This window comes from Trachymyrmex cornetzi, unplaced genomic scaffold, assembly GCF_001594075.2.
Source record: "Trachymyrmex cornetzi isolate Tcor2-1 unplaced genomic scaffold, Tcor1.1 scaffold592, whole genome shotgun sequence".
NCBI classification, from domain to species: Eukaryota; Metazoa; Arthropoda; class Insecta; order Hymenoptera; family Formicidae; genus Trachymyrmex; species Trachymyrmex cornetzi.
Genome location: NW_017299906.1, coordinates 100257 through 119348, shown reverse-complemented (window position 1 = coordinate 119348; position 19092 = coordinate 100257). Strand labels below are relative to the sequence as shown.

General features: G+C 39.6%; 1 protein-coding gene across 1 annotated transcript in view; it reads left to right on the top strand.

Moving 5' to 3' along the window:
* Positions 1–19092, top strand: part of LOC108766487 (uncharacterized) — a 132800-nt gene that overhangs the window by 28962 nt on the left and 84746 nt on the right. The window contains exons 6-8 of the mRNA XM_018515818.1: positions 13553–13664; positions 13744–13830; positions 13896–14030. Coding sequence (XP_018371320.1) covers positions 13553–13664; positions 13744–13830; positions 13896–14030 — 334 coding nt within the window. The remainder of the gene's footprint in view (positions 1–13552; positions 13665–13743; positions 13831–13895; positions 14031–19092) is intronic.

The window sequence follows — 19092 nt, the reverse complement described above, 5'->3', positions numbered from 1 at the left end:
ATGTGACCCAGCCAGTGAAGGCAAGGTCGTGTGGTGACCCAGCCAGTGAAGGCAAGGTCGAGTGGTGACCCAGCCAGTGAAGGCAAGGTCGAGTGGTAACCCAGCCAGCGAAGGCAAGGTCGAGTGGTGACCCAACTAGTTAAGGCAAGATTGCATTGTTATCAGCTCTTTCCGCATGGAGGAGATGCTCAAAGTGTGCAACATTATTTTCTAAGCATAACAGTAATCGACGGCGAAAGTTACGTTGTACATTTCCAAGCATTAAAGGAGTTATCGCTTCACAAGCTCTTCTTATTCTTTCCATCATATTCAATCTTGTCGTTGGAGCTTCACTATACACTGCATCTGTAATGTATCCCTATAAAAAGAAATCAATGGGGTTCAAATCCGGTGATCTCGGAGGCCACAGAACTGGTCGACCCCGCCTTATCCACCGATTTGGGAATCTTTGATTCAAGAACATCCGTATAATACGAACATAATGAGCAGGAGCACCATCTTGTTGATACCATAAATTTAGTCTAACTACAAGGGGAACATTCTCTAGGTATGCTGGCAAATCATTTTCGAGGAATTCCAAATACATTGGACTATTAGTTGTACGTTCAAAAAAATGAGGTTCAATGACTTCGCCATTGCAAATGCCTGCCTATACGTGTAAACTCCAACGATGTTGATTAAGCACCTCACGATACCAATGTGGATTTTCTGGTGACCAATAGTGGCAATTATGCCTATTGAGACTACCATTGCTGATGAATGTTGTTTCATCACTGAAACAAACATTACTGAAGAAATCTGGATTCTGATCTAACATCTCAAGAGCCCATCTACAAAATTGTACTCTGAGTACGTAGTCGGCCTCACTTAATTCCTGTGCCACAGTAATATGATACAGATTGACTGATCGTAACAATCTGTGTACCGTAGTTTGAGGGATTCCCATTTCTCGTTCTACTTGACGGGTACTAATATGGGGATTTTGATGAACCATTGCCAAAACTGCGAACAATCTAGGATCATTATTATTACAAAGTCTATTCCTTCGCCTTTCGCGATGAATTGGATTATTACGAGATCTCTTTTCAATGTTCATAATTTGTTGCGCAGTAGGATGGCGGCGATTGGGGAATCGCTCCGCATAAGTACGGGCAGTAAGTCTGTAATTTCTACCACATTCACCAAATGTTATAAGAATATCGACTACTTCAGTAGGCGTATAATTTGCCATTTAACTGACTAGAATTTTATCAGATTACAAATGTTAAAATGAATACATAAACACTTGTGACTTTGGCACTAAATGGACAAAATTTTGGAGGGATTACAAAATTTTGGAGGGATACTTAGAGGAACTCCATCAGATGGAAAGTTTAATTTTCGATTTTGAAGGTAAGGTATGCCAATATCTAAAGAATCACAATAAGAAAATACATATGTAGCATAAAATTTTATTAAAAATCCCCACTTGACCTTGAAATGGTCATGAAAATATGGGTTCAAGGACATTGTCAGGGTCATGGTTTGGTCTCCCCTCGACATCCAACAATTTTTCTCACAAACGCTATCCGAGAGAAATCAAGATTTTTTGGCTTTCTGCTTCGATTAGGAAGTTGTCTTTGAAATGACCTCTATGGTCAACTTTGACCCATAACATGAAAGTTCATCTGGACGTATAATTTTGCGCTCTTTCAAAATCTGGAATCAAAAATATGGGTTTCTATTTGAAAATTGAAAGTAGACCTTCAAATAACCTTGAAAATGAAGGTCAAGGTCATTGTCAATGTCATAGTTCAATCAGCCCCTTCATATCCAACAATTTTTGTTTCAAACATTTTTTTATTTAATCGCGATGTTTCGAGTTATTTGGCTGTCTAAGTTAAAATGGGTCACCTTGTATATGTGTTTGTATATATGAGCCCCTTAGTTAACAAGTGGCATAAGTCCAAAATTAGGAAAAATGCATTTATCGTAGAAGTAGAAAGAATTAAGAATGTTTGTTTTATTTATCAATTTAATTTACTTTTATTTTATTTTTATATCCATAAAATATTAAAATTAATTTTACATCATAAATAAAGTGACTACAAAAAAAAAACTGGAATAGTAACTTAAGTCCAGCTTTTTTTACGGTCACTTTATTTATGATGTAAAATTGATTTTTATTTTTTATGAACATAAAAACAAAATAAAAGTAAATTAAATTAATAGATGAAACAAACATTCTTGATATTTTCTACTTCTATAACAAACGCATTTTTCTTAATTTTGGACTTATGCCACTTATCAATTAAGGGGCTCATATGAATAATATATATACTTTTTTTTAACATGGCCGGAGACACTACCGCGTCTCCTGATATATACAATAATAAATAATGAATTATTATATCATTTCTATTTCAATTTATTTGAAATCGTACGATATGGTAATTAATAAATGATAAGTAAAAATGTACGAGTAAAAGAGAAACGTCGTATTAACGTGTTCTCACTCATCAGCTGAAAACGGACGATTCACTCAAAAATACTCGCGTATACGTTTCTCGTTCATCAGCGGAAAAACGAGTATTGAAAACGGACAATCTCCTCAAAAATACTCATTGCGTACTCGTGTATATTCACTATCGTTCCTTCATGATACACTGCGAAAGCTTGCGAGTGCAAGAAACGAGCAAAAACGGGCTAAAAACGGGCTAAAAACGGGCTAAAATCGGTCCATATGAGGTCTAAAAACAGTGAAAAATTTTTATAAGGGTAGATCTTCTATAACCAAATGATGAGAGACAACGGCGATCCCAAGAAAGTTCCAAATTTCTGAATGTAAATTTTATCATCAAGAGTAAAAAAAAGTAAGTAAAGTCATGATTTTGACTGGAATAATATAAAAATTTTAGATAACGAAAGATTTTTTGGTAAAAGGTTGGTATCAGAGATGCTCAATGTGGCGGCTTAATCGCCACAATCGACCCGCCGGGCGCTAATACAATAGCGTCACTCCTGAGGTGCCCGGCCGCTGGTCGGGCGCGCGCGTGGCGCGCGCCAGCACTGACGCCCGGCGCCTACGACCGCCGCCGCGTGAGGGCCGCGCGGTCGAGCGCCCGCCCGTACTCAAGATCGATCCAGCATCCATATTAATAAGACCCCCCGCAGAGCGATCGATATCTTCTGACAAGAATCAGAGTGAGCTCTGCCACGGACCTCTAACTCTTGTAAGATCATCTTTTTGGTATAACCTGTGAAATGAGCCCCTCGGGCCTTCACGCAAAGCGAGCTCTTCCTCGGGCCTTTGCATTGCGGAGCGAGCTCTTACACGGGCCTCCGCGTACCCTCGAAGTGAGCTCGATGTCGGGCCTTCGATCACAGAGCGAGCCCCTTCTGGGCCTCTGTAATAGCGATTCCTGGCAGTAGTCGACAACTACCCTGCCACGGAAACGCCGACGGGACCGCTCCGGTCCCCCTCGCACACCTGGGGAACTTCCTCAGGAGAGGCCTCTTGACCCGGGAGTTACATTCTTCCCGTGGAAGTTCGTGCCTTTGGAGCTCCAGCGGAAGAGTACTCCCGTCCGAGATCTTCGACGGCGACCATCCACTACCGTCGAGACGCAAACGAACTCCCAGTGGCCTCCGCTGCCGTCAATACCACTGCCGCTACCAGAGGAGCTCAATTACGTAGCAGTAGGACCGTCAATCAGCCCGTTGCCGCCAACACCTGTGAAGCCGAGGACACCAAGGCGAAGGAAGAGGAGAAGGGTAAACCCACGTTTATCCCAACAACTCTTCGGGACTGACTCCGACGACTCCGAGGAAACTTGAATTACACACTGACACACGCACACGCGCCGCAAGGCGCCATAAAGAATTTCCATTAGTACCGAGAGGTACTTCTGTATATAGTGTACAAAAACGAATAAAGAGCAACCTATTCTAATTTGTGGAATCACCTTTATTAAGCGGCACCCTTCCACACTCAATATTAAAATACAAGAGAATAGATTAAATTTGAAATCAGACATAGAATTCTTGCTTGTACGAACATAATAAATAAATTTTAACTAGGTTCTAGGATCATTTGACTATACTTAATTTTCTATCTATTTATTTTCTTTTTCGAATACTTTTACTTTCTTGACATTGTTGTTTCCGAACTCACAATATTTAGTTTTTCATGATAATTTACATACGTGACTCTGCTTTAACACTGTGAATATGTCGCGAGAGATGCTTGGCAATGTGAAATTCTTTTTGCCGGTCGTGATTTAAGTTATAGTATTTTATGGAGTGCAATAGGTAAGTCTCCATATCAAATTGGTGTTTTCTCTTTATGGTAACTGTCCTTCTGATACATTTTATTTTTTATTTATCTCGCATTTAGTCGAACAACTAAATGACGGTTGCGTATTACAGATTTGGTAATCTGGGAAACCTCTTGCTGCACTGGATTACTTTGATTTGCTACTTCTTGAATTGTATTAAGGAAGTGGTACTATATGAGACTACTAAGATGTCTGGAATTATTTATCAAGAAATTTTATTGTACTTGACTGCTGAAGATGGCTTGAATTAAGCCGAAACGTTCGGTATTTGTTATACAGGGCCTTCAAAAAGTCCGGAAATGATCGAATATCTCGAAAATGAAGAATTTTTGAGAAAAATGTTTCAGACAAAAATTGTAAGGTTTAAAATTATGTATTTATTGACTTAATCAGTTTGACTTTGGGTTGCGTCGCCAAGGCCAGGTCAAGGTCACGTCGAATTTTTTGAATAGAACCCCCTATTTTTTATTACATTTTCTTGTAGCTTACCTCGAGAGCTTTTCAAAACTATAATAAAATATTTTTCCATTAAATATTGTTCGAGTTATAAGGCTCGAAAGTTACAGTACCGCCGGTATTAGCATTGCTCAAGGTGCACCGCGTAGAGGTTACACGGTCGGATTTACACCTCTTGTGTGCGTGCGTGTATGTGTGTGTATGCGCGCGTGTGTGCGTGCTTGTGCGCGTGTGTATGTCCGCGCGGGTGTCAGTGATATACCTTTTAGATATTGGATTCCATTTCTTCAATTAATTAAATGTTCAAAGTGTCTTCCTTCTACCGTTTGACAATGATCTAAACGTTCATAGAAATTATTCATCACATTGCTTATTTGTTCTAAAGTAATCTTCGTTCAGTATTCGATTCCTAAAATCTTCCAAATTATGTGGTTTTGTCGCATAAACCGTATTTTTTAGATGCCCCCAAAGAAAATAATCAAGAGGAGTCAAATCAGGTGATCTAGCAGGCCACTCAATAGCACCTCTCCTACCTATCCATCGATCAGAAAAAGATCGATTCAAAAATTTTCGAATTCTTATTACGTAGTGAGGCCCTGCTCCATCTTGCTGGAACCAAACATTTTACATATCGACATCAAATAAGTTTTCAATATTAGGTATGACATGGTCTAGCAATAATTTTTCATATTTCTCACCAGTCAAATTACTATTTATGAAGAATGGACCAATAATACCGCGACTACAGATTCCTGCCCAGACATTCAATTTTTGTGGATGTGCGGAGATCACTTATCCAATGTGGATTTTCATCACTCCAGTACCTGCAATTATGACGATTAAAAGCACCATTTCAAATATGGCTTCATTGGAAAAAACAACAAAATTCAAAAAGTTGCACTCATCAATTCGGTGCATCATTTCATCAAAAAACTGAATTCTTCTATCAAAATCGTCTTCCATAAGTTCTTGAGCAATAATAATTTTATAAGGATGATATTTCTGTCTTTGTAAAATGTTAAAAACGCTATCTTGACTGATATCATGGGCTTGCGCTGCTCTTGACACAGGTAAATGAGGATTTTCCTGAAATGATTGCAGAACATCTAAACTCTTATCATCATTTGTTGCGGATTTTGCTTCCGCTACGAGGTCTTTAACTGTTCTTGCTTCAAAAAATCGTGTTACTGTTTTTTGAACGGTGGATTTAGAAGTAGGATTACGATCAGGATGTGCAGCATTGAATAGATCAGCTACTTCTTGGTAAGATCTAACACGGTATCCAAATCCTCGATACATAAACAGCAATATTCCTTCTTTTTCGGTTAATATTTTCAAGAGAAAAATTTGAAAATGTAGGAAGAAAGAAGAACAGAGATGAAGAGCGAGACGCGTGCGAGAAAAATTTGAAAATGCAGGAAGAAAGAAAAACAGAGATGAAGAGCGAAACACGAGCGAGCGCGACTTGTTTTTAGGTGACACTGTTCACATGTACAGCGAGTACGAATTTGTATCACTGCTCATGCCGAAATTCGTACATACCCTCGCTTCGCATAACCGCTTCTCGATTCGTTTTCTAAAAACAAGTCGCGCTCGCTCGTGTCTCGCATTAGTTTACATTTGGAATTGGAAAATGTTCCTAATGTTTTAAAACAGTCTGTCCAATTTAATAATGTATACATTTCTTCTAATTCTTTTAGAGAGGCTTCCCCTCTGGATTCGATGCATGAGAAGTGGTTCATTAATCTTAGCAATACGGACATACCGAGGGAGGTACAATTACTCTTACAATTAGGGGAGGGTTTTGGTTTACCGATTAACAAATTTAATATTGACTAAGATTGAAATTATTAAGAGCGTTGAGAATAATATATCGGGTCATATTGGTAATATTGTAAATTTTACTAGAAACAATTTTATTCCTATCCTCAATAAATTTTCTAATGGACCACCCTCGGTCAACCGTAATGATAAACTACCATATAGTTGATTGAATATTACGAATCAATTTATGAAAGATCATGACGGTTTACTCATAACACGCGCTGATAAGGGTAACGTTACTGTGGTATTGGATAAGATGAATTATATTAGAGAAATGGAGACTATTTTTTCTGACAATAATACCTATATTGTTATTGATAGGGATTCTGTAAGGACGTTAACAAACGACCTCCGTTGCCTTCTTACGAGATGGAAAAATAATTCTTTTATAGATGACCCCACATACCGGAGGTTGCGTACTACGGATGGTAATATAATAATACACCTAGAGCTTATGGGTTACCAAAAATCCATAAGCCGGGTAATCCGTTAAGAGTTATAGTGTCGTCTATTAATAGTCCTTTATACTATTTATCTTTATTTCTCCATAACGTCATTCACAATAATATTCCGAAGGCTTTTAACCAGATGGAAAATGGCTTTCAATTGGTTAACAAGCTAAATGGAAAATTTTTTAACCTGGTTACGTTTTGGCTTCTTTGGACGTTGTTTCTCTCTTCACTAATGTTCCCATAGAACTTGCATCTGAGAACATTGGGAAGAGATGGGTTCGCATTTCGGGTAAAACTAACATACCATTAGAAAAATTTTTGATTGCTGTCCGTTTAGTTTCATGTTCTACGTTTTTTTCTTTCAATAATGAATTTTATAAACAGATTTTTGTATTCCTATGGGTTCACCTCTATCTCCTATTATAGCGGACATAGTTATGCAGGATTTGGAGGCTTTGGCCATCAAAAGATGTCCAGTTCAGCCTTTGTTTTATTTCCGGTATGTGGAAGACATAATTTTAGCAGCCCCTGGTGACTCTTTAAATGAAATTAAAGATGTTTTTAACTCTTTACATAACAGACTTCAGTTCACCATGAAGATTGGTAGTGAGGGTAGACTGAATTTTTTGGGTACTACAGTTATTATTGAGGAAGACAGAATTATTTTTGATAGATATCGTAAGTTGACATTTTCAGGAAGATTCTTTAATTTTTGGTCTCATCTCCTTGTCATAAGAGGGGTGTCATTATTGGTGGGATCGACAGGATTGTTTTACTGTGTCATCCACGTTTTCACCATAGAAATTTGACTGAAATGATTGAGAATTTTTTGGACAACGGATATCCCCTTGATTTTATTTTTTTGACGATTCAGAAAAGATTAGATTATCATATCTATAATAACAATAATGGTATTGATACTAATTTGAACAAAAGAATTAAGGCCACACAAAAATATTTTATATACCTTACGTTAGGGGTGTTTCAGAAAGTTTTTTACCTATAGCATGGAAGCTTAGCTGCAAGTTGTCCTACACAATTCCAAATTCTTTGAGAAATTATATTAGAAGAGGGAAAGATCGTTTGGATTCTTTATCTCAACAGGGTGTAGTGTATAAGATTTCTTGTGAGGACTGTAAGTCCTCTACTTATGTTGGCCAGACTAAGAGGAAACTTAAAACAAGATTACAGGAATACATATCAGACATAAGAAAGAAATCGGGATCTCCTTCGGTTATAACGGATCATAGAACTAATTATAATCATAATTTTGATTGGAGTTACGTTAAAATATTAGACAGTGAACCTTCTTATAATAAACGTCTAATCTCTGAAATGGTTTACATAAAAAGAAAGACAGGGCTTAAATAGACATAATGATACGGAAGCCTTACTGGAGTTATACCTTCCTATCATACAATCTTTTTCCCCTTCCTATTTTTTCCCCTTCCTTTTCTATCCCTTCCACATATCTTTCTTGTTTGGCTTTATACTATTATAATTCGTTTTTCTCATTGCTGTCTGATTGATCATACAGAACGGTTTCTAGTCGCAAAATTGTTTCATCTTTATATATATTGTTTCCATATATTGAATTTACGTTTTTTGACACTCCAAGAAAGAATTTTTTATATTTGACCGCGGATTACTTTTTAAGGTATATTATAATGTTTGTATTAATTTATTCCATGTTTTGACTGACTTTGTAAATTTTAGTTTTTAATTTATGATAGTTGACTGTGTATTGCATGTTTAAGATATTCTTTTACGATATTTTTTGCGTTTCGACTCATTTAGAGATTGTTAATTTGTCACACTTTATACCGTATTGATTTTTTATTATTTTAATCTTATACTGTAGAATCTGGATTGTTCTTTTATGAGAAGGACGTATTAATGTTGCTTGCATGATGACGTTACCAGCGTTCGTGTTACATTTGTTCTACATCTCACATTATCGATCTATAAAATACATCCGAGCTTTAACGATGGACAGCTATATACATCTGTTGTTGGATATTCAACGGAATTCAATTTTGTGGCATGATTATATGGATCTACCGTATGACACCTACACATTACATTAAGACTTAAACATCGAAGGTCTACGTTTTAATTATTCATCATGTTTAATATATATTTACTTATTTATGTCATTTTACTTTTATCTGTTATTTACTTTAAGGTCGAACTTTGAAAATGACCCGAAGGTGGTAGCAACGTTGGTTTTTTAAGTAGACATACGTTTATAGTGTTGTTTTATTTTTATTTCCGTATTTAAGACCAAGGATATTATATTAAAATATTAAATTAAAATTTATTTTTTTTTGCTCGCGTAGCTATATTTAATTTATTTTTTTATTTATTTTGCTTATTTATTTTATTCACAACCATAACGCCATAACGCTGGAGCCCGCAGCCGTCCAGTTACGCATCATGTATGTTCCATTCTCATTAGATTATTTAGCTATGAATCTTCGTACCTGTATCACCAGACCAAAATTGAGTTCGTGTTCTATTACAACGTGCGCCCTAAACGTATTGTAGCTTACGAATTGTAGCTCATTCCCTACAGCTATTACAAGGTGGGAAGTAATGGTATTCGAGGAATGCAAAACACTATGATTCTTTTGAAAATATATTAATAAAAACACATGCTATAAACATTTTTTATATGCAACATACTATCTCTTTAAAGTTGCGATTTTTTTATTAAAACATTTATTAAAATTTTTATTTATAATATTTAATTCATTTCTATAAATTGTATAATCTTCATTTATTTGTGCAATCATAAAATCTCTTTCGAACTTCCATTCTATTTTAGCTATGGAGAGGATATATGTAGTCCCTGATATGCTAGTTCCTGACAATAAAATTGTGAAATTTGTAGTTTACAGAAAACAAAAAAGAAAGAAACTTTACACACAAGAAAATTGCACACTTTATGGAAAATAACAATATACCAATCAATAGAATGTGAAATGTTAAACAAAAGTGCTAAACAATTGCTAAAAATGTTCAAAAAATGCATTTTGTTTGTCTCTAGTTAAAAAACATAATGCACTTTGAAATGTCTGTGTTTTTTTAGCATACAAATTAACGATGAAGAAAATGCTTTCTTAACTCTCAGAGTAGCTTATAATATGAATCTTTCAACACTGAACACTTCGTCATCTCTAACTAAAAAAAAATGAAATTTTGTCAAAACGCATTTTGAAAGTCTGTCCCTCTTTAATAATTTACTTGATGTTTTATTTTTCATAAACGTATTTAATTTACTATGAAGATGAAAAAGAATAATCAATTGAGTTTCCGGAAAATAAATTCGATAAGAGCAAAAACAATACAATTTTGATCTTTTCGCAAAAACATGTTTTCGGAAAGACGCTGAAATTACAATATTTAACATCTAATATCATAAAAAAGAAAATCATTTTTGATATGTTGTGTTTGACGAAATAATTTCTTTAACACATCCCAGGTTTCGTACTAAGAACATTATTGAGTTGATTATAATCAGGGACGCACTGAATATCCGGAAAATATCTGGTATCTTACATTATCCGACACATTTTTACCATCCAGTCGGATATCATTATATTGCCGGATATAATATATCTTGTAATATATCCGATTGAAATTTTATATTAATAGTTTGCGTTATTAATGCAGAATTTTATTCTTTTCAGCTGAATTTTGTACACAATTCATCTTTCCTCTTATTCTTTTCGTTCTTCTTTCACGCTGGGAAAATAAAAAAAATTATTATCGCTATTTTTTTTTCTGCTGCCCTCTTTTTTGTAAGACATTTTTCAATTATCCGTCGGAATATCCAAGGAAATATTCGATATTCGTTCGGATAATCCTACCGTTTATTTAACCGTATATTCGATATCCGAAAAGATTGTGACACCGGATATCCGATATCCGGTATATGGTAATTTTATGATCCAGTGCATTCCTAATTAAAATATTAATAAGAAATGGTAATCCTTTAAAGTTTATTTACTACGATAAACAACAAAGATTATTGGAGAGTTTTAAAGAACATTATATTAGATGTACAGTTATGTAATTTATGTAATGACAAATCACTGATTGTTATCATTCTTGAGGCTTCCACGGGTGCTTTCTGTATAAAGGTTATGCGTTTCGCGGGTTTCCTCCGTGTCCAGATCCATTCTTGAGATGCCAACGTTTCGTGAACCTTGCAGTCCACTTCAGCGGGGCGAGGGGCAGCCTGATATTGAGCTGTTCCTCCGGGCCGTTCCTTTTTATATTACGCTGCTTGTTGGGGTAGTGGGGATGGGCGGAGAGGGAGAAGGGGTTGTGGGAGGGAAAAGAGGTGGTGCAATTGGTGGAAGATAAAGAACCTTCTTCTTCTCGGACAAAGCATACAAAAAGCTTGACAGAGATCCAACTAACACAATCGCACAGTACACCAAGATCCTAGTGGAGAAAAACAACATTCCCAATGAAACAAAAACAATATTAAAACCAACAAATCCTCTTCCATCAAGACTATACGGACTACCGAAAGTACACAAATCAAACATCCCGCTCAGACCGATTGTTAGCGCCGTACACTCCCCGACATACAACTTATCGTGCTTCCTAGCACGAACACTACAACCCCTCACTGGAAAAACCGAATCACACATAATCAACTCAACGGACTTCATACAAAAGATTAAAAAAATCTGACTACATCCCACAGACCTGCTCGTAAGTTTCGACGTAGAATCCCTTTTCACACGAGTCCCAATAAAAGACACATGAAACATAATAAAGGCCTCACATGAAGTCCCTCCTGACCTCATCCCACTAATAGAGCACTGCTTAACAACCACTTATTTCTCCTATAACAACCAATTTTATTAACAAATTTCAGGAGCGGCGATGGGCTCTCCTATTTCTCCTATAATCGCCAACATCTTCATGGAACGTTTTGAGAAAGAGGCCCTCAGAAAAACACCCAAAAAACCAGAAGTTTGGTTCCGTTATGTAGACGACACATTCGTGGTATGGAGATATGGCAGAACCGAACTACGTAAATTCCTTGTTTTTCTCAACAAACACCATCCAAATATCCACTTCACTATAGACATAGAGGAAAACGGAAAACTCCCTTTCCTAGATGTTCTTGTCTCTAAGAAAGCTGACGGTACCTTAGGCCATCAAGTGTACAGAAAACCAACACACACAGACAGATATCTACATGCCGAGTCGCACCACCACCCAGCACAAAAACAGTCAGCAATCAACTCACTAGTACATAGAGCTTTCACCATCTCTGACAAAGAACATCTACAGACAGAACTCAACCACCTCAAACTGGTCTTACAGAAAAACGGACACGACAAAAAAGACATAACCAAAATAATCAATAAACATGCAAACAAGACTACGGTCTTTGACACACAACCAGACGAAAGGATTCTAACCATCCTCCCATATGTCAAAGGAACAACAGATCGGATTGGCAGGATATTAAACAAACACAATATCCGAACTATCTTCAAACCACCCAAAAAGATAGGACAAATCTTAAGAAATCCTAAAGATCAAAGACCTCCACTCAGTTCCGCAGGAGTATACAAAATACCTTGTTCCTGCGGGAAAGTATATATTGGAGAAACCGGGAAAATGGTCAACCTACGGATCAAAGAACCCCCAACGTGATGTCAGACTAAAACACACCACGCAGTCGGCATTATCAGAGCACTACATCGAAACAGGACATCAAATACTGTTTGACAAAACGACCACAATAGTCAACAGTACATCATACTTTCCAAGAAAGTACAGAGAAGCCGTAGAGATACAAAAACACCTAACAATCTAAATAGAGATAATGGCTACAACATAAATAAAATATGGAAGACCTTTCTCTCAGTTATTGAAGACCGATCAATTCCACCACCTCTTTCCCCTCCCAAAATCCTTTCCCCCTCTCCGCCCATCCCCACTACCCCAACAAGCAGCGTAATATAAAAAGGAACGGCCCGGAGGAACAGCTCAATATCAGGCTGCCCCTCGCCCCGCTGAAGTGGACTGCAAGGTTCACGAAACGTTGGCATCTCAAGAATGGATCTGGACACGGAGGAAACCCGTGAAACGCATAACCTTTACACTGATTGTTATATATACTTAAAATAAATTTTTGTAACTGTTGATTATCAGATTAAAGGTCGAAACGTTTGATTAGATTTTATTTTAATTTTTATTCTTTGTGACTGTATTGTTTTTTCTGCAAAACAAATTAAATGTTGACTTAAAAAGCCTTTTGATATTGAACATAAATTAATTAAATTTTTGTTCAACTGAGAGAACCATTATTTTTATTTCATTCTTTAATCGTTACAATTAATTGTTATAAATAATTTTTTTTAAATATTAACTTTATTTTCAGAGTATGTATTTGGGTCTTTCAATGCTTTCGTCCACTATATTTTTATTTAGTCTCACTTTCAGATATTAATATGTCATTTTTGCATTTAGGTGGGCCTGCTCCACTATAGAACGAGGATATTCTCCAGTTGATGCTTATGAATTAAGTGCCATAGCGTCATTTCACCATCCACAAGGTTTTGTGTATGGCTACATAAGAATGGTAATTTGTTAAATAAAAGTTTTACGTAAAAATTTTACTTGAAAAATACACGATTTTTTGAGACAATGTACAATTGTAGACGCAGCTTGTTTACAAAGATGATAGCCAGAGTGAGACGATAATCGAAGTAAATTTACGACATCCCGGAAAGCATAATCGCAACACCGTAAGAAAATGAGATTTATCGAATGTATATCTAACACACGTTATGTTAATTTCGTTCAATTTTAGAGCAGAAATCATAATTGGGCTATATACGTGAACCCTGTGGGTGTAGATGCCGCGGTGAAAATAAAGGATACGCGATGCGTAGCAGCGGGATACACATGGAATCCCTATTTCACACAATTAGCCGATCCATTGAACGTAAATATTATTGATTCCTTGAAATATACTTTTTAATTTATCTAAAAAACTTTTTATATTAATATACACATGTGTTAATTCGGTAAATGATGAAAATAACAACCCCAGTTCCAATCTTAATCTTAACATATATTTTCAAGGTTGTGACCCTGAGTGATCTTCAGAAGGTTTTTATTCCGCGATCATTATTCGTTCAAAAGTTATTAACAATCCAAACAACACGAAGTCGACTAAAAGTCGACTGTAAGTAGACTGGAGAAGTCAAGAATTAACTTTAAAGTCAGCCCGAATGTCAACTAATAGTCGACTAATAATCGTCTAATACTTGACGAATGTCTCAAAAAAAGTCGACTAAAAGTCGACTGAAAGCCGATTGTAAGTCGACTGAAAGTCGAGTATAAGCAGACTGGAGAAGTCAAGAGTCGACTTTTTAATCAAATATGAATGTCGCCTAATAGTCGACTATTGTCTCGAAAATAATCGACTATTATTAATCCAGTTAATTAAAATTGACAAATTATCAAATAGTCAACTTCTGTATGGTTGATGTTCCACTTCTTTGTTAAGTTATTGGGCATTGATGACTGAAAGATATCTTATAGTTATCAGTGTCCATTACTCATATACAAATTTTTCACCGTTTTTAAACCTCATATAGACCGTTTTTAGCCCGTTTTTAGCCCATTCTTGCCCGTTTCTTGCACTCGCAAGCACTCGCAGTGTACCATGAAGAAACAATAGTGAGTATACACGAGTACGTAATGAGTATTTTTGAGGAGATTTTCCGTTTTCAATACTCGTTTTTCCGCTGATAAACGACAAACGTATTCACGAGTATGATCATGAGTATTTTTGAGTGAATCGTCTGTTTTCAATACTCATTTTGCCGCTATATGTATTTTTGAGTGGATTATCCGTTTTCAGCTGATGAGTGAGAGTACGTTAATACGACCTTTCTCTTTTACCCGTACATTTACCTATCATTTATTAATTACCATATTCGTACAATTTCAAATAAATTAAAATAGAATTTATGTAATAATTCATTATTTATTATTGTATATATATATAAACACACACATATGTATGTATGGTAATAAATTAATAATAATAATGAATTATTATTGTATGAATTCTATTTTTATCTAGACAATTAATTTATCAATGGTTATATACTAGGTATGTAAATATGAAACCGGAATTTACCAATAGATGGCCATAGCTGTCAGTGTAGTAGCAGTCAGACCGCGTCATTGACGCCATTTCCTTATTCTGACATCTGACAAAGATTTTTAACTCACAAGAATACAAGTTTCATACAACAGTATAGTTTGTAATAGCGTTGAACATGTCGAATTTTGTGCCTGGAAACTACGATTTGCGGACAGCATTGATTTTCTGTTACCATTTCAAGAAAACTGCTGCAGAATCGCATCGAATGCTTGTGGAAGCTTACGGTGAGCATGCTCTTGGTAAATCACAGTGCTTTGAGTGGTTTAAAAAATTCAAAAGTGGCGATTTTGATGTGAGAAACGAAGAACGTTGAAAACCACCGTAAAAGTTTGAAGGCAGCGAATTACAAGTATTGTTGGATGAGGATTACGCTCAAATTCAAAAACTCGCGGATCAATTGAATGTGACACGAGAAGCCGTCTCCATACATTTGAAATCCATGGGAAAGATCCAGAAGATGGGAAAATGGGTTCCACATGAACTGAATGAAAGACAGCACGAAAACCGAAAAACCACTTGCGAAATGCTGCTCGCGAGGTACAAAAGAAAGTCATTTCTCCATCGAATTGTGACTGGCGATGAAAAGTGGATATATTTTGAGAATCCTAAGCATAAAAGATCATGGGTAACTCCAGACGAACCATCGACATCGACTGCAAGGCCAAATCGCTATGGACGGAAGACAATGGCTCTGTGTTTGGTGGGATCAGAAAGGTGTGATCTATTATAAGCTGCTAAAACCTGGCGAAACCGTTACTGAACGCTACTGATAACAAATGATCAATTTGAATCAAGCTTTGCGTGATAAACGACCGGAATATCAAAAAAGGTAACACAAAGTGATTTTGCTTCATGATAATGCACCATCACACACAGCAAAACTGGTCAAGGAAACAGTTGAGGCGTTTGGTTGGGAAATACTTTCGCATGCGGCTTACTTACCAGACTTGGCTCCGTCCGATTACTACTTATTTGCATCGATGGGACACACACTTGCTCAGCAGTGCTTCACTTCTTACGAAGATGTACGAAAATTGCTAGATGACTAATTTGGCTCAAAAGAGCAACATTTTTTTTAGCGTCGCATCCACAAATTGTCAGACAGGTGGGAAAAATGTATAGCTAGCGATGGGCAATATTTCAAATAAAATATTTTTTATCATTTTCATGCAATAAACGTGTATTTTCTATTAAAAAATTCCGGTTTCATATTTACATACCTGGTAATCGCGTCCACAACCCTAGGAGTCGGGGCGATTCCCCGCTCCCTGATCCTTCTAACGTGAGTGCCCTCTGCGCGCCGACCGCCAACTCGGCCAATAACATTCCCGCCAGGGCCGCAGCTGATGCAAGAGACACCGTCCTGTACGCTCGGGCGAGGTGGAGAGCAAGATTTTTTTAAATTGCGTACGGAGTTCTCTTAATGCTCGCTTTGCTCTACGTCTCACCCGGGTACCGTACATGAGACACAACATGACGGCGCCCGCGTACATTTTGCGCACGGATCATTCAGGTTGGGTATCAAGCGGGCGAGAGCGCCTGCCATTCTGCCCACCCTGGGAGCCAGCGCAGTGAAATGTTCGCCGCATCACCATCGGCCGTCCAGAGTGAGTCCCAGATACTTGATCGTGGGGGTTATCCGGACGCGGACCGTCTCTACGAGAACCCAGGAGGTTCCCCGTACCTCCCGTTGTGAAAGAATAAGCATTCAGTTTTTTCGGGAGACACCCTCAATCCCAGGCCCTCCACGGAGCCAACGACACGCTGAGTCGCGCGAAACGCGCTGCCGATCGTTTTCCCCTAGTCATCCCTTGCCGCGAGCACCAGGGTGTCGTCTGCATAGCACACCACCTCGGCTCCTGGCGGGAGAGCGGTGCGAAGGACGGTGTCGTACGCCATGTCCCATAAAGGCCCCAGAATCGGTTCCTGGGGGACCACCTCACAGTTCCCACCGTCCCTGTCTGTGTATGCTAGAGTCCTCTCCCGGAAGTAATCCTCTATTATGGCGGCCAGGTAAGGGGACATTTGGAAGTAATCCATCGCATCCCTCACCCGGCCCCAGGGAGGGTGTTGAAAGCATTGAGTATGTCTAGTGACACCGCCACCACAACCCTCCTCTCCCTAACGTTAGCGTCCGCGAAGGCCCTCACCTGGCCGATTACGTAAATCGTGGAGCGGCCCTCGCGGAAGCCATATTGTCTCTCGACAAATTCCTACTACTCTCCCGTAAGAGGTGCCAGACGATGCGAGCTGAGATCACTCTCTCGAAAAGTTTACCCGCCTCGTCTAGCAGACAGATCGGACGGTAGCCCGCCGGAGAGCCCACAGGCCTGCCCTCCATTCGCAGGAGAACAAGCCTCGTACTTTTCCACGACCGGGGAAATTGGCCACACCTGAGGCATTCCATAAGGAGGTGCCTCAGATACCTGCTCATCGCGTCGGAGGCCAAGGCCCAAGCCCTACCGGGAATCCCGTCCGGGCCCGACTCCCTAACGGGACCCTTCAGCCTGTGAAAGGCTAGAGCCAACTCCTCCCCCCACTCGAATGTGGGGGCGACGCGAGGTGGTATATCCGCTCCCCGTCCCGCGGGGAATTGTCCCGCGATCATCTCTCCCGCCAACCGGGGGTCCAGGGTTTCCACAATGGGGGAGCCGCCCGCGTTCAGTCGTTTGACAACGATTTTGTATGGTTTCCCCCAAGGGCCCCTATCCAGAGAGGAGATAAACTCTTTCCAGGCCCGTGCCTTGGCCGCCATGATCGAGCACCGCAGCTCCCTTCGTGCGGCTCGGAGGGTAGCGTAGCGGTACTCGACCTCTTCCATCGAGCTCCCCGCACCTTAGCCGAAGATAGGCGCGCCTGGTCCGGCCGGAGGAACGCCTCAATTCCGCGATCCTTTCCAACCACCAGTACGCCGCCATGTGACCCGGCGGGAGGCGACGACGGGGCATCGAGGCGTCGCACGCCCTCCACATAACATCGCGAAGCCTCTTCACCCCACCGTCCACATCGCTGCCGCCTCCCTATTCTCCAATGGGAAAGGCCCCGCTCGTTTCCACGTGGGCCATGAACTGATCCACGTTTATTCTACCGAACGCCCAACTCTTAGACGTGGTCCCACGAACGCGGAGGCCGGTTCCAGCCTTACCGTCCCGTCCGAGGCGGAAGATGATGTAATTGTGGTCGGAGAGAGTCTCCTCACCAAACAGCACATCCCAGCCCCGGACTCCTCGCACGACCGCTGGGATGTGCTGTGTGGTGAGGAGACTCTCTCCAATCACAAATACATCATCTTCCGCTCGCTTCAGATTGACGATCGAGTCCCCCCGACAAGTTTCAAAGGTGTTGATTGCACAATCGTTGCGAGGCAGAGCCCCAATCCGTCGGCCCATTCCTCCACCAGCCTTCCCCTGACATTTGTCCGGGGAGAATCCCAACGTCGCGACCAGGCGTTGAAGTCCCCCGCTATCAGCACCGCCGCTGAACGCTGCCTGACAACGTCCGCGACGGCGTCCAACGCAAGCTCGTACTCCGCCAGGTTCCAGCTCGGCGGCAGGTAGCAGGCCACCACGCTGATCGGTCCCCGCTCCACCGCCACGAAGGCGCCTCCTTCGGAGGTCACGCAGCAGAGGGGCTGTCTGCCACCCGCCATCCCCCAGACAATCGCGACGGAGTCGCACCCATTAGTCGCCCATTTTGGGTGACCCTCGGGTACTCGATACGGCTCCGACGCTATTCCCACTTCCAAGCCGCGTTTCGCGAGGGTGTGCAGGAACAGATCCTGCGCCCCGCGGCCGCGGCCCAGATTTGCCAGGAGGATGCCGACTGTTAA